This window comes from Ptychodera flava (assembly GCF_041260155.1).
Source record: "Ptychodera flava strain L36383 chromosome 3 unlocalized genomic scaffold, AS_Pfla_20210202 Scaffold_26__1_contigs__length_13983176_pilon, whole genome shotgun sequence".
In the NCBI taxonomy this organism is placed as follows: Eukaryota; Metazoa; Hemichordata; class Enteropneusta; family Ptychoderidae; genus Ptychodera; species Ptychodera flava.
The window spans coordinates 8551443-8569363 of NW_027248280.1; the positions used below are offsets into that span (position 1 = coordinate 8551443).

Below are 17921 nucleotides of genomic sequence, written 5' to 3' on the forward strand. Positions count from 1 at the left end.
TGCAAGATGCGAGGTATAATAATATTCAAAATGCAGATTACATTAATGAGCATTGTTTTCGGTATTAAAATTCTATGCCAATGACCCTTAATCAATGACAATGTGGAATATTGATGTACCTCGGATCTTGCATTGTATATGTTTTTATTACACGCCATTATATTGGTATGAATTTGGTTTATTGACAGGAATATTGAAAAACATGATACAATAAATCCTCGTCAGAGATAGTTACTCTTAGCTAGCAATTGGTTTGTCTGTTATATCATTAGACAGGTCAAAGGTATAATTGTTTACACAACTTCATAACAGTCAAAAAGTATGCAGTAATTCATGTCATACTGTATTACTTCATGCGTCCAGTAGTGTCTGATAAATGTCAATACATGTCGAGTCATCAGCAGTCAATTCAATGCTTGATAACTAAGTTTGTAATTTTGTCAAAGTCATTCCTTCCATTCAGGGGTCACATTAGTAGTTCTGTTGAGTAAATGCTAAAATTTCCTAGTCTGTTTACTGACTATTAATGAACCTGTTGTAAAACACGTGAGCATATTCAGTTCATATCTGGTTATATACTCCCGGCATATAAGACGGCCTGGCCGGGCTTGCGGGCTGGCCGCTGATGGCATACACTCTACAGCATGTTTATCGAGTTCTCCTCATACAGGAAGCGCACTTGTCAACCCCGATGAAATACGAACTCGGTTATGTGATATCAATATTTCATAATTACGATTAATTACTTTAATAATTATGAAAAATAATATCATATTTCAGACTAATATCAACATTTCATAGTTACGATTTCTTATTTTTAATCATTATGAAAAATATAATATTTTAGACTATTATTTTCCAGTTTGCCTGTGCAGGCGTCGCGACACAGACAGGTTTGTCGTGATCGATACCATGCTAGCTGTCACGACATTTTTACAAAAAGATGAGCCGAAAAATCCAGACATGGAAACATAGAAGGTATGTTTGTCCAACGATTTTCGAGTCGCTAAAAGTTTAGCTTTTCCCGAGAATCGAAGGGAGATAATGTCGATCGTTTTATTTTCCACGTAATGGCCCAGTAACGTCGCGGCTCGAGTCGAGTTGTGTAGGCTCAATGTGGACGTCGTACTCTGCGATCCCTGTTGGCGATAAAACCGAAACACACACCTCAACGTAAGTTCAAGTGAATAATGAGTACAGTATAATCTTCAGGAAACCGACATAGGAGGCACAAGCATAAAGTCGTTCGACTAACAACGATAAATTTTCTTCATTGCACAAAAATTCCGTAAATTCTCGCTCGGAATCAAAAACTTGCAGCAGCGTAAGACATCAGCTGTTAAGCAGTGTGTACGCAGCGCTGTTGAATCCGATGTATTTCGAAAGTTGACTCAGATAACACTCAAAATAGAGTTTCCGTCAAGTAACAAAATTAGGATGTATCCAGGGGCGAGATATGTGTCACTGCAAACATGAAAGTCAAAGAGACGAAAACATTCACGACCGAAATTGGGATTGACGAGTTGACATCGGCAAAAGACCGGTGGCGGCAGCGTTGTGGGCACAAACATGCAAGAGGTACACCCTGTGTGTCATCGAACGTAATCTTTCGCGCTCGCCGAGGTCGTAAACTTGTGTGATATTTTGAAAAGCCATGGAATCTCTGAGAATGATAATTACTTTTTCGATGGTGTCGTTGCATTGACTTCATAAATATATTTGTAAATATTCTAAATAACTCTGAATACTATAGCTATCCGTCGCTAGCACGATAAATTTAAACTGAAAGCTATGTCCGCAGATGCGCGGTGTCCGACTATGCCCTGCATAGATACAGCGCGAGACAATGATTGACATGTTAACGTGACAGATTCCGTACGTCTGGTTGGTGGAGATATATTCGATGTATCAAATTGCAGCTTGATGGGATTTATGAATGAAAGTATTTCCCGGGTAACGGGCCGCTTTACTCTTCAAATGAAAGTAATCCGCGCAAGTAAAACACAAATCGCGACGAAATTCATGCCATTGTTACACTAATTTTGATCCATCTACGTCAAAAGAAAATTAGAAGAATGTTCATGTGATAAATAATAATCTCATTGTATTTTTCTCTATTTGAGAAGTTTGCGCGGCTCCGCGAAAAACACTCGTATACGATGACATCAAACAGAGAAAAAAATACATCACAAGGTCACCATGGTCACCAGGTCACGTCTGAGAAAAAATCATAGACGATAATTGTCATTTCACCACTAATACCATCATAGGAGAACAGAGTCGGAGACTTATATAAAAGTAAAGCCGTGCAAACAACTACGACTTAAATGTTTCGTTATCTACTTTCCAGGCTGGCCACTGTACAGGTGTGCTGATCTCATGATCTTGAATTGTCGGGTGACTGTGCTCATCAATGTGCAGTCAAATTTCTGACTGAAACATTAGCCCATACCTGACCCTATTTCCGTTAGCAGCGCTACCAGCGGTAGAAATAGTCAGGAAACCAGACCAGGCCTGGTTTAAATTTGTATTTCCCCTAATTTGCATAAACAACAATTAAACTTCGCAACATTTTTAGGCAACATTACCATCATGCCATATGCAAAATTTCAAGGTCATTGTATAAAAATAATACTTGTTTTTTCAAACCACTTTCTATTGAGAACCATTTGTGACAGGGTTCGTGTTTTTCTGACAGTGCGCTTATATTTTGGCATGATTTTACGATGCCAGGCATGCGCTGTTCAGGCTTACGTACAGCTGTTCGTGTGTTTTCAGCGTATGAGGAATGCACTATGGTGAAACTCGCCTTTATGCTATTGGTTATGACTCTTCGTTAACCTTGGTGATTGAAATATGGAAACTGAACATTATGATATATTTACTTACATGTAGCGAATAGTTATGAAATAGTAATCTAGTTTTCAAAAAGAATTGTTTTCCACTGCATTGCATTGGATTAAACAGTCACGTTTAAGTAAATTTCCGCTCACCGGATATGCAACTTCTTCGCTGCAACATTATTATTAGTCAGAGCCGTTCGATTGCACAGCGTTTCCGCTTAACTAAGCAGCGGACGATTCCACAAGCGTCTAATGAATAAGCTCTGTGCAATATCAATACCTCGAACAACTTTCTTGCAGAAGAGACAGTTATAATTCTATTCTTGCCGTGAATCCTTCAATTTGTTCTGATTCAAAATTTCCAAGTTCTCGGTATTAATGATTTCAAAAAATAAAAATTCAAGTTTAGGTTCCCTTGACAACTTTCACAGGGGAACTGGCCTTGTTTCTGCCTGTCCGTCGTTCTGCTTCCCCACTCAGCTTTGCGTTGGTAGCTCCTCAACGAAAGTACTTAGGCCTGAGAATGATATGGCCGTACGGTTACAGCAACTAGTCTAGTCGATTCTTTGTATAGCCACGGATAACTCTTCATACCATAGCGGTAACAATACGTACATGTCAACTGTATTCGGCATGCAAACACGTACGATTCCGGTCAGTCTGATTGTCAAGCAATTTCATCCAGTGGCATATTTTTGCTTAAACTCTCCTCCCATCTCAAAGACATCCACGTCAATGTTAAGATTTCAGTATTTGTTTTGTCCTACCGTGACTATTGAGGTCGTTGTAAATCTTCTCTGCTGACGTCATAAACTTCTCTTGTAAGATATTTCATTGCTTTATTCATGCACTTACCCTATATAGAGCAATTCTTAAAGGTATTAAGGTAGCGTGACCAGTCATGGACACGCGTCTTGAAAAATCTCCTGCGTACCATACATTTTTCAAGAGTTGAGATTCTGAACATTTAGATCGTACTTTCTCCCGTTAACCTAAAATGGGTAAGACTTTTGGTACAGACCCCAATTTTGACTTCATGTATATAAAAATACATCGGCCAGTTGAAGTTAGTCAGTCTTATTGTCATCTGGATTATGGAAAACATAACTTGGAAAAACGAATATTATTTTCGCGTTATCCCCTGGCATTCTCGCCCAGCGGAGCGCAGAAAAGTGAAATCAATAAATACCATCATGTTTCATCATTTTAAAGACGATTTGATTTTTCAATCCAGTGTAAAACTTTTACAGCAAAGCTGTCAAAGTTTTACGAACAGGAAATCTACAATGCACTAAGGTCAAGCACATGCCTATCTCATTGCACACAGCTTGCTGAGGTCAGTTTTATCCTTATACGATGTGTGTGCTTTGCCGTTCTGCGAAAATTGAAGTTTAGTGCAGAATGAATTTCAAACCTTATCCATTTTGTATGAAGTCCTCAAAAGCTAAAACGGACATGGCCAATACAGAACCGGACAAGAGCCTTACTCTGAAGACACAACTTGACTGCGCACCTCCATCATTTGAATGTGATGTCATTACGCACAAAGTGTCTTCTTTTAGTACACTTATTATTGATGGGAAATTTTTGAGGCCGATCATTTTCATGATGCTCGTTTGCAGTCCAATACTTCTGTAGAGCTGTAAGAACCTTACTTAAAAATTTACATTTGCGGAGTTATCCTTTACTTTGAACCGATAAGTTCGATGAGTGTTAAAATTTATTTTGATGCCCGATATAGCTTTTAGGCATAAACCAGGCACAACTTAAATGGAAGCAGAAACAAAGGGGGAATTAGATAACGAAATATGTTGACGAAACTTTCGACAATCATTGACTGTATATAATGGATATTACAAGTGTTCATACACTTCGTCAAAGGTCGTGGAATTTCAATATTTGCCATCCCGTTGAATTGACTACACAGCCAACAACTGCCGCGTGGAAAGTTTGACCGTTGCTCACAAATGAAGATGGCGGTGCGGCAACGCGTTCAGGGAACAGCTGTTTGACACCTCTGTGATTGTAGCACTCCCCGCTTCACATATACAAGCCAGTTTGATGCCCAATTTTCGATATTGCTCACCGACTTTTGTACGTCTTGGTGTTACACCTTGCATGCACTTCGGTACTCGAGTTGGCACGCGTCCAGTGACGGTCCATCTCTACTGTAATGTTGGTTTTACAATAGAGATACGCTGTTATGATTTATAAGCATACTTCTTTACTCTGTATTTCACCCTTCCTTTTAACTGAATTTCGCATTGCAAGACATCAATTATGGTCCAATGCTTATGACAGGAATAATATCGAAACACAAAAAAGTACAATATGTCATTATTCTCTGCGCATGCCACACTCAAACAGTCCGAAAATGTTGCTTCGCCTAATAATTGCAAGGTTTTGTTTCTCATAATTCGCACAAATATGATCATGGCACTGGATACATTATAGAATGTAGCACGCTCTCTCAAATTGTCTGACCCTATATTATCGCTTTTCAAACATGACGTGTGATTTTACCAACATTTTCAGTTTTGAAGGGTCAAGATCAAGTAACACTGATATAAAAACGCATAAGATTGCGTTTATTTTATCAGTTTACACAACGGATAGCCGAAACTCGTTTTGTTTATCGTCTTTGGCAAGAATGTGCGCATGCGTTCATGTATTAAATTTCCGTAGTAATTGGTGGTACATTTATTGGGTTTGATGGGCCATGAACTGATTGTTTCGATTATATTCAGTCAATTACACAAGTGTCGATATCAGACCAATCTGATTGAAACCAGCTGCAGGATATGGTCATTTTCCATACCAGTATTTGCTTTGACGTCTGCTTTTGTCGAAAGTTGTACTCCTGATCGGCTACCCTACATCTGAACCTGCACCCTTTGAAATCACATGACTGCCGAGTTTAAATTGCTAATCAGAAAGTTTGTCAGTTTGTCAGATATATTCTTATTTCTAGGGAATAAAGTAAAACATAACGAGGAAATACTAAAGAATACCTAATACGTTTGATTACTGTGTAAAATAAATAGGAATTCCAGAGTGATATGACTATATGAGAGAGAGAGAGAGAGAGAGAGAGAGAGAGAGAGAGAGAGAGAGAGAGAGTGTTGATGTATGTCCGACGAAGAGTGGTCGTGCATCTATTGATGTCTTCATGAAGATTTTGATTTCGTATGAGATCGAGTCACTGTCGATTCTTGAAATGAAATAGTCATGGCAAATGGTATTAACGTTCAGCGATAATAGGGTGAAAAGATCATTCTTCATGGCTGAAGATAATAAAATAACATTGACAAAAATCGTCTTATTTGTTTGAGCAAGTGGAGGACATTGTGCAAATTAATTTTATGAAATAACGGCAATACGAATTACATAGGCGATCTTTCAGAGCTTCCTTATGAACTAGACCGATATTTTTTTGTAAATTTGACCAGTTTACTCTTCATTCTTGCAATTGATGGATTTTACAAATAGTCTTACCAATTTTTACCATAGAATAAACTACCTTCGGAGCAACCGGTAAGACATGTATGATAAAAATGGTAAAGTATCGGTTTTCAATATGTGATATACCTTGCAACAGGTTTGCACACATGAATCGTCGTGAAGGTAGTATGCGCCTCGAAAGTGTAATACTGAAACTTTTAAAACTTTTACTCAGCATTTCCTCAAAGTATCTTCAACAACTCTCTTTCACAATCAAGACTAAAAATTGAAAGTCACTGTGCAAATGTTGGTACAGAAGAAACAAATTAACAAAGATTTACTGATATGTAAATTCAAAATGGCCGCCATCCCTGTCTGACTCTATTGAGAAATTTTTTTTTTCGATTTTCGAAAAACTAAGAAAGTGAAAACGTTTCTTGCGCAGAGAGTTAAATGAGCCCTCACAAGTGGTAGATTGAAGAAGAATATAGCAAGTTTGAGAGTCAAAACATTTGTCCCGAAGTGTATTCTACCTTAACAGCCAAGCAGTAACATTATTCTTACGCATCTTAAAATGTATCACCAACATACACAGTTGACCCCCGCTAAGTCTTGAATATGACACTAAACTGGTTTTCAATGGTCATTAAATTTTATTGTTGCTTTCGATGTTTCGGTCACGATACGGTGGCAGATATCACCACCGGAGACACGAACAATTTCCGTCATCGGACAAATCAATCAAATTAATGACCGCCAAAATAAACATTGCATCCGGGAAAAACAAACTGGAAGGGATCCTTGTATCTTTTTTGAAAACTATTTTATACCCTGTCCTTATATATCTACATGCTAACGTGTCCGATTTTGAAAATCTCCTATCCAGTACGAACGTTAATGATGAAAGTTAGTTTAGCTTAAAATGAGTGCGTTATTTTCGACGAATTGACCAGGAACGCTCTCTCAAATTATCTGACCCTATATTACCGCTTTTCAAACATGACGTGTGATTTTACCAACATTTTCAGTTTTGAAGGGTCAAAATCAAGTCACCCTGATATAAAAACGCAAAAGATTGCGTTTATTTCATCATTTCACACAACGGATAGCCGAAGCTCATTTTGTTTATCGTGTTTGGCCAGAATGTGCGCATGCTTTCATGTTTTAAATTTCCCGAGTAAGTGGTGGCACATTTATTGGGTTGGTAGGGTCATGAACTGATTGTTTCGATTATGTTCAGTCAATTACATGAGTGTCGATATCAGAACAATCTGATTGAAACCAGCTGCAGGATATGGTCATTTTTCATACCAGTATTTGCTTTGACGTCTGCTTTTGTCGAAAGTTGTACCCCAGATCGCCTAACCTACATCTGAACCTACGCCCTTGGAAATCACATGACTCTCGCGCTTTAACTTGCTAATCAGAAAGTTCGTCAGATATATTCTTATTTCAAGGGAAATACAGTACAACATAAGGAGGAAATACTAAAGAATACCGGTACAGCTGATTACTGTGTAAAATAAATAGGAATTTCAGATGATATGACTATATATGAGAGAGAGAGAGAGAGAGAGAGAGAGAGAGAGAGAGAGAGAGAGAGAGAGAGAGAGAGTGTGTGTGTGTGTGTGTGTGTTTGTATGTATGTCCGACGAAGAGTGGACGTGCATCGTGAATCATGGAGATTTTGTTTTGATATGAGATGAGGTCACTGTTGATTCTCGAAATTAAAGAACCAATGGCCATGGTAAGTAGCGTTCATAATACGGTGAAAACGATCATTCTTCACCGCTGAAGATAATAAAATAACATTGACCGTTTTCGCTCAAAAAGGAAAAAAAATCGTCTAATTCGTTTGAACAAGTGGAGGACGCTGTGCAAATTAATTTTATGAAATAAAAGCAATGCGAATTACATGGGGGATCTTTCATAGCTTCCTGTATGAACTTTACCTTGTTATTTGTAAATTCGACTAGTTTACTCTTCACTCTTGCAATTGATGGATTTTACAAATAGTCTTACAAATTTTTACCCTAGAATTAACTTCCTTAGGAGCTACTGATTTTTATGATAAAAATGGGTAAAGTGTCGATTTTCAATATGTGATATACCTTGCAACAGTTTTTTTTGCACACATGAAATCGTCGTTAAGTTAGTGTGGGCCTCGAAAGTGTAATACTTAAACTTTTGCTCGTCATTGCCTCAAAGTATCTTTCAAACAACTCTCTTTCACAATCAAGAACAAAAATCAGGTACATTATGCAAACGTGGTACCGGAGAAACAAATAACCAAAGATTTACTAGTATCTGAACTTCAAAATGGCCGCCATCCCTGTCTAACTCTATCAAGAAAAATTTTTTTTTTCGATTTTCAAGAATTAGGAAAGGGAAAACGTTTCTTGCACAGAGAGTTTTTAAAATGAGTCCTCAAAGCAGCAGATCGGAGAAGAATTTTAGAAATTTGAGAGTCAAAACAGTTGTCCCGAAGTGTATTCTACCTAACAGCCAAGCAGTAACTTGATTGTTATGCATCTTAAAATGCATCATCAGCCAGCAGTTGATTTCTCTAATCCTTAAATATGACACTGAATGGTTTTCAAAGGTCATTAAATTTTTTGTTGCTTTCGATGTTTGGTCATGATACGGTGGGAGATATCACCATCGGAGACACAAACAATTTGCGTCATCGGATAAATTAATCAAATTATATTTAAATGTTAACTTGTCATCATATGTAAACATACTTCGTATAAGTTACAGAACCCACGCTTAAGCGACAGAGAACTCCACGTCACGGCGGAAGATGGATCACTTGTTGCTTGCCTTGGTTCTCCTATCTGTTTGTGTGTTTGAATCTGTTGACACTGCTCCCACAAAGACAGAAGATCGTGCATTAACAAGCAGTTTTGAGGAACGATAGCGGATATAGAATATCTAGAAGACCTTATTCTGTGTAAGCGTAGCAATCAGCTGTAACATTGGAAAATAGGTCTTTCGCAATCAAAGTGGTTCAAACTTGTGTAACATGAAACATTGTCGTTTAAGTTCAAAAGCATTACACATTGTCGTTTAAGTTTAAAAGCATGACAATAGTTTTATACTTCTCATGTTATAATCATTCGGCACAGAATTTCCAATAAAAAGATTTAATTTCTTGAGCATTTCACAAGCCCAACCCTGATACTACCAGCGAAGTTGATTAAGTTTTGACCTCGCTGTGTTTTATTCATCTTCGATGAAAAGTTCGTTTGAAAAAACGATGGTCGACGTTACCCTGCCATGTATCCCGCCATTACGCCTATTAGTGACCAAATTTCCTTCTCTCCGATATAATTATCACCCCTCGCTTGAAAGAATTTTACAGTCGTCATTCGTACAGTCGCCGTGGAAGTGAAAATTACCTATCACGCACTACATCGAGACATTCACATTAAACTTTCGGTGATACATGACAGTTTATCTTACACTTTGCTAAGAGAAAATAAATTTTTACACATGTTGTGAGCCATGAAGCCTGTGACGTACATTCAGACGATGTAGTTGTGTGGAGGGGAAAGATGACCCCTTTAACATTACTGTAGTTTTGAAAAACCGCAGCTGAATTACCGTCGCAAATGTATCGCGGTAACAGAAATAAAGCAATACATTTTATTAACGTAGAATATCTCGGTGTCAGATATTCGGACTCTCAAACCTTTACAATTTTTCCTGATCTAACACTTGTAGGAGCTCATTTTTAACTCTTCGTGTAAGTAAACTTGTCACCAGCTTAGTAATTTGAAAAAAAATATTTGTCTCCATAGAGTCAACACAGGGGTGGCGACCATTTTGGATTTCAAACTATCGCTGAATCTTTGGTAATTTGTTTCGCTAGTAGCAAAATTCGCTCGATCATCCCCGATTTTTATTCTCTATCTTGAAAGAGATGATTAAAATATTCTTTGAGGAAAGTTTGAGCAAAAGTTAAGATTTTACTTTAAAAGCGCATGCATACCTAACTCTTAAATAAATTTCAGGTGACCAATGGGAGAACTGTGACAGTGATGAATATCAATGCGACAACGATGAATGTATTCCTTCAATCTATAGATGTGATCGGAGTATATGACTGTGAAGACATTCCGATGAATTGCATTGTGGTGAAGATAATAGGTAGAATATACATATATGTATCCGTGTATGTCAGTCAGTCAGTCAGTCTATCTGTTTGTACATGTATGTATGTATGTATGTATGTATGGTATGTATGTTATGTATGTATGTATGTATGTATGTATGTATGTATGTATGTATGTATGTATGTATGTATGTATGTATTTTGATCTATCTATCTATTTTGATCTATCTATCTATCTATCTATCTATCTATCTATCTATCTATCTATCTATCTATCTATCTATCTATCTATCTATCTAGCTATCTATCTATCTATCTATCTCTTTGTATCCATTAATAGACGAATGTATTGACCTATGTACATGTATATCACATCTGCATGTGATCTTAATATATAGATCCAGTTACGGCAACAATTGGCGAATCTTCAACTATGAGCAATCTTTTGCAAACAACGGAGGATACAGAAGACTTCACGTTTCGTAAGTGTGAATTAGTCATTATAAATAGGGTTCAGGGTAATTGTTCGTCCTATGTCTGTCTTTTTACGTGAAGAAAGTTTGGTATAGCTTCTCTGAGTAAAGGAAAAGGCATTATTTAGTCATATGACCTACTTATTAAAGTTTGAAACTCTTTTACAAAGCACAGGGTTTTGTTCATACATATCCATTTATTAACTCACGTGTGTGAACACGTGGGCTAATGTCATAGCGATGTCTGTCTGTCTGTCCGTGTGTGTGTGTGTGTGTGTGTGTGTGTGTGTGTGTGTGTTTCTGTAAGTCTGTCTGTCTGTCTGTTTACACAATAACTGAAAAATGCCTGAACAGATTCAGATCAGATTTGGTAGAAAGGTACCATATGCTACGTGCAAGAACTGATTAGATTTTGGTTAGTGTGGCTTGCATATTAATGAAGTTATGCAATTAAGCAATAACTCCTGCCGCAGGAGGGTATACACGAGATTTTGGTACAATGCATTGACAGATAGCACGAGCCGATAGGCAAATGCTATATGGAGCGAATTGTACCAAAATCGAGTGTATACCCGACTGCGAAGGGGGTTATTGCTATTTATTATATCAACTTGCGTGTCTTTGTTGTCCTACTTGGGTATTTTCATCACTTTAAGCCCGAATGCAGACCAGATGTGAATTGAATATGCTCATGTGTTTTACAATAGGTTCGTTAATATTAGTACGCTTCACAGAAACATCAGATATCTGTTATACCACTATATGTAGCAGGTTTTATCAACTTCGCACAGTACTCTCAGAGTTTAATCACTAATTACAAAACTTTATTAATATGCAAATGAGCTGTTAATTAACTTGACACTGCTCAATGCTTCATGGGACAATTAGATATCCATCAGATCAACATTTGTAGCACGTTTCATTTAATTTAATGCTGTAATTTTAGAGTAATGTCACTAATTACAAAGTTCATTAATATGCAAATGAGTCCTAAATTAACTTGACACTATATCACTATTAAATATTTATCAAATCAATTTCTGGAGCACGTTTCACCAAATTTGGTGCCGTAATTTCAGAGTTATATACCTAATTAAAAAGTTTATTAAATATGCAAATGAACCTTAATTAACTCCAAACTACTTAATGCTTTACAACACAGATATCTGTCGGATCAGTATATGCAGCACTTTTCATCACATTTGATGCAGTCATTTCGGAGTTATATGACTAATTACAAAGTTCATTAAATATGCAAATGAGTCCTAAATTAACTTGACACTATATCACTATTAAATATTTATCAAATCAATTTCTGGAGCACGTTTCACCAAATTTGGTGCCGTAATTTCAGAGTTTTATACTTAATTACAAGTTTATTAAATATGCAAATGGACCCTAAATTAACTCCAAACTACTTAATGCTTACAACACAGATATCTGTCGGATCAGTATATGCAGCACTTTTTATCACATTTGATGCAGTCATTTCGGAGTTATATGACTAATTATAAAATTTTAATGAAATATGCAAATGAGCTGTTTATTAACGTAACACTGCTCAAGCTGCTCAGTACTATTGAATATTTATCAAATCATTTCTGTAGAAAGTTTCATCAAATTTATACCGTGATTTTGGAGTAACATCACTAATTACAAAGTTCATTAAATATGCAATAAACCCTTAATTAACTCGACACTACTAAAAGATTTACACCATAATTAGATATTTGTCGGATCAGTATCTGCAGCAGATTTCATCACATTTGGTGTGGTTATTTTGGAGTTTTATAAATAATTACAAAACTTCATAAAATATGCATATGACTTATTTGTTAACTTAACACCTGCCAAATGTCTTGTAATTACAATTAGATATTTATCAAATCAATATCTGTTTCCGATTTCACTGACTTGGGTGCCGTAATCTCAGAGTTATATACCTAATTACAAAGTTCATTAAATATGCAAATGAGCCCTAAATTAACTTTACACTACTAAATGCTTTACACCACAGTTAGATATCTGTCGGATCAGTATCTGCAGCAGATTTCATCAGATTTGGTGCAGCTTATTGGAGCTATATGACTAATTACAAAACTTCTTAAATATGCAAATGAGCTACTTATTAACTTGGCACTGCTTCTACGTATAATTAGATATATATCAGATCAATATTTGTTGCAAGTATCATCAGGTTTGGTGCAGACATTTCAGAGTTATGCCACTAATAACAAAGTTCATTAAATATGCAAATTAGCAGATAATTGATATGACACTCACAGCATTATCATAATGTTCTGAGATTGTCATCTGTGAAAAGTTTCATGAATTTTTGTGCAGTATATCTTAATATATGTCTGCACTGTCATCACCGGCTCAATAGGGAAACCATTGCACGGAAAAAGACGATATTTCATAACCTCATTAAAATACAAGCTACACTAGGCAAAATCTAATCAGTTTTTGCAAGTAGCATATGGTACACTGTCTACAAATCTGACTTGAATCTGTTCAGGTGTCTTTGAGTTATCGTGTAAACAGACAGACGGACAGACAGACAGACAGACAGACAGATAAATTTCCACTACGTAAATCAGTCCTCTCCTTGGAGACGAGTATTTATAACAACAGCAATATATTGTTATGCAACAACAGTCAATCTCAACCAACATTCCACCTTCTGCGTAATCGGCGATGTGTATCCCCTGTAGATGTCTATTCCCACCAATTTAGTCTCCTGACGAGTGAGTCTCGCAACTCGCGAAAAATCAATTCTGGATATATATATATATATATATATATATATATATATATATATATATATATATATATATATATATATATATGTGTGTGTGTGTGTGTGTGTGTGTGTGTGTGTGTGTGTGTGTGTGTGTGTGTGTGTGTGGGTTTGTGTATGGTATAGAGTGACGACTTACACTCGTTGCAATAATACAAAGTGACGACCTGCCGGTAAAGTGACTACCACTCACTTTGTTTTTTTAATCGGAATCGATTCCTGGATGGTTATTTTACCATCCTGTGAAGTTTTAGGTCGTGTTTCACTTTGACTAGTAAACCCACCGTGTGCGTGTGTGTGTGTACTTTGGCCCGTGTGTATAGTTTTCTATCGCCACCTTCTGCTAAATATGAGAAATATACACAGGTGTTACACACACGGCACATAGGGTTATCTTGCCACCAATAGTCCATTTGATAAGTTTGCAACATTGTGTCAAGCCGCTGTCAGTGCCATTTACGTGTAACATCAGTGTAAGGCGTCACTTTGGTGGATGGAAACCAGTCAACAACTGATACATTGTATTTTAAAATTGGATAAACTATACGACGCGCACGTCCACTGTACTGGTATGATACGTGGCACAATTTTCACCACAGTGGAATATATTCGTAAAATTTCTACCTTTTCTAAACGTAAACTCTCCCAAAATGTGGATATTTGTTGAGTAACTCCTTGAGAACATGGTGGGGTATCTGCACCAGTAATATTTTGAGAAGCCCATTAAAATATGGCTCTTAAATTGTCCTCACACCCTGCTCTGCAAAGTCAGAGATTCTGACTAAAGGAGGCTATAGCGCTTAGGTTTGGCGCATGGTTCTTCAAGAACATCCTGTTTTAAAGATAATATTTTATCGTTGAACTGAAGTGTCCTAACATTGAAGATTTAGTCTAAACATGTTACCCTTTTGTCGAAACAAAAATGCATTCAGCAATGTAACCTACAAACCTATGGCTAAGCATAGACCCTCGAGAAACTCGAGGGTCTATGGGCTAAGTGAGGAAGAAAGCAAAGTTAGCTTTATGAATGCAACCAGATATGAACTGAATATGCTCACGTGTTTAACAAAACAGGTTCATTAATAGTAGTACGCTTCACAGAACAATACGATATATGTTATCACTAAATGAAGCAGGTTTTTTTTCAACATCGCACAGTACTCTCAGATTTTAATCACTAATTACAAAACTTTATTTAATATGCAAATGAGCTGTTAATTAACTTGACACTGCTCAATGCTTCATGGGACAATTAGATATCCATCAGATCAACATCTGTAGCAAGTTTCATCAAATTTAACGCTGTAATTTTGGAGTAATATCACTAATTACAAAGTTCATTAAATATGCAAATAACCCTTAATTAACTTCACACAAGTAAATGCTCTACACCACAATTAGATATCTGTCGGATCAGTATCTGCAGCAGATTTCATCACATTTGGTGCAGTATATTTGGAGTTATGTCACTAATTACAAAACTTCGTAAAATATGCAAATGACCTATTTGTTAACTTGACACTGCCAAATGCTTCTCAGTGCAATTAGATATTTATCAAAACAGTATCTGTACCAAATTTCAAAGACTTGGGTGCCGTAATTTCAGAATTATATATCCAATTACAAAGTTCATTAAATATGCAAATGAACCCTTAATTAATTTCACACTACTTAATGCTTTACACTACAGTTAGATATCAGTCGGATCAGTATCTGCAGCAGATTTCATCACATTTGGTGAAGTTGTATCGGAGTTATATGACTAATTACAAACTTCATAAAATATGCAAATGACCTATTTATAAACTTGACACTGCCCAATGCTTCTAAGTGTAATTAGATATATATCAGATCAATATTTGTTGCAAGTATCATCAAGTTTGGTGCAGTATTTCGGAGTTATCTCACTAATTACAAAGTTCATTAAATATGCAAATAAACCCTTAATTAACTTCACACAAGTAAATGCTCTACACCACAATTAGATATCTGTCGGATCAGTATCTGCAACAGATTTCATCACATTTGGTGCAGTTATTTTGGAGTTATATCACTAATTACAAAACTTCATAAAATATGCAAATGACCTATTTGTTAACTTGACACTGCCAAATGCTTCTCAGTACAATTAGATATTTATCAAACAGTATCTGTACCAAATTTCAAAGACTTGGGTGCCGTAATTTCAGAATTATATATCTAATTACAAAGTTCATTAAATATGCAAATGAACCCTTAATTAATTTCACACTACTTAATGCTTTACACTACAGTTAGATATCAGTCGGATCAGTATCTGCAGCAGATTTCATCACATTTGGTGAAGTTATATCGGAGTATATGACTAATTACAAAACTTCATAAATATGCAAATGACCTATTTATTAACTTGACACTGCCCAATGCTTCTAAGTATAATTAGATATATATCAGATCAATATTTGTTGCAAGTATCATCAAGTTTGGTGCAGTAATTTCGGAGTTATCTCACTAATAACAAAAGTTCATTAAATATGCAAATGAGAAGGTAATTGACATGACACTCACAGCATCATCATAATGTTCTGAGATTGTCATCTGTGAAAAGTTTCATGAAATTTGGTGCAGTATTTGTTGATATATGTCCACACTGTCATTACCGTCTCCATAGGATACCATTGTACGGAAAAAAACGATATTGCATAACTTCATTAATATGCAAGCCACACTAACCAAAATCTAATCAGTTCTTGCAAGTAGCATATGGTACCTGTCTACCAAATCTGACTTGAATCCGTTCAGGCGTTTTTGAGTTATCGTGTAAACAGACAGACAGACAGACACACACACACACACACACACTAACACACACACACACACACACACACACGGACAGATAGACAGACATCGCTATGACATTAGCCCACGTGTTTACACACGTGAGCTAAAAATGGGTTGACAACATTGTGGAAAGAAAACTACAAAACAAAGGTACCATGCAGACAATATCCTTTTTACCTTACAGCTCAGTCCCGATATCACTTGTACTCACAGTTGTCGAATCTACCCAACATAGTATTAAAACACGAAGTGATTACACGAACAGTACAAAGCGGGCTAATTGCATGTTTTTCTTCTTTCACAATTCATATTTATTGCAAAGCATATATTGCAATGTCAACCTGTAAATGCTACAAAGCGATGGCATTGCTATTTATTTTGTCATACACGGGCTCTTTTCACCGGAGCATGCCAACTGGTTGAAAGACGCATCGCTCTGACTGATTTCATGAACTTAGAACCCACATCCATTGGAAAACAGAATGAAAATTCTATTATTCAGGGGTGTAGGTTCTTGTGATGCGATCGGAGGTACGACGGGTGCTTCCGTCCTTCTGAGTAGGAACCATTGTGTGTTAAGATAGATAACGTGAACGCCACCATAATTCAGAACTTTAATGCAGCCAGTGTCGGTGCACTTAGTACAGTGGATTGAAGGCGTGAATTACATGTTTGTTTTCAACTATATCATTGAAAGTTACGTCTGGGGAAGGAAGAGATACACTGTAAATAAAACTGTCAGTATCTATGTAGGCTAATTCTATTTCCTTTGAACTGCTTTCGAAAGTAATTGTAGAGCATATCATACATAAGCAGCTTAGAAAGTTCAAGCACTGCTGCGCCAATGAAAACTGGCTTTTTATATTCATATTGATCCCTTTTCAGTTCCAGTAGGACACTGTCGCAGGAATCGCCATCCTCTTCGGATGTATGAGAGTTATATGTTTCATCTTGGATTATACTTCTGAATCTTTTTACGACCACTATCCGTACTACTGTGGCCCGAAACAAATTTAAAGTCTCTGTACTTTCGGATATCTTCTATCGTCTTGCTGAACATGCATTATTCATAAGCTGATATGAAATTCTTTTCAAAATCTGTCTTTCGCTTTGCCCCATTTCAGTCGCATCCCATCCGAAGATAGAATTCAAGCAACTTATAATGTAAGACGTATCTCTCTCTGTCCATTAGACTTGTAATCAGTCGACTGCCCTGCCTCGGAAATTCGTAGTGATGTGGCGCGAGAGGTAGATCGTCGTGTTCTTCATGTAATTCGGCCGGATATTCTAAGTCTACTTCTAGAAAACTTGGCGGAAATCTAGCGCTGGGTCCCCAATCCAAGCCTGCTCCACCTTCATATTCTAACAATTCTTCCATCGTCATCCAATGAAGTCCCCCCATTGGCATTGGTTGACTCATTGCATAT

The 17921-nt window shown here is 36.7% G+C and overlaps 1 protein-coding gene across 1 annotated transcript in view; it reads left to right on the forward strand.

The window, feature by feature from the left end:
• The first annotated feature begins 9060 nt into the window (after window positions 1–9060).
• LOC139125851 (cubilin-like) overlaps window positions 9061–17921 on the forward strand; it is a 164436-nt gene continuing 155575 nt past the window's right edge. Inside the window, exons 1-3 of the mRNA XM_070691949.1 lie at window positions 9061–9237; window positions 10301–10423; window positions 10800–10883. Of these exons, the coding sequence (XP_070548050.1) occupies window positions 10835–10883 (49 nt within the window). The 5' untranslated portion in view covers window positions 9061–9237; window positions 10301–10423; window positions 10800–10834. The remainder of the gene's footprint in view (window positions 9238–10300; window positions 10424–10799; window positions 10884–17921) is intronic.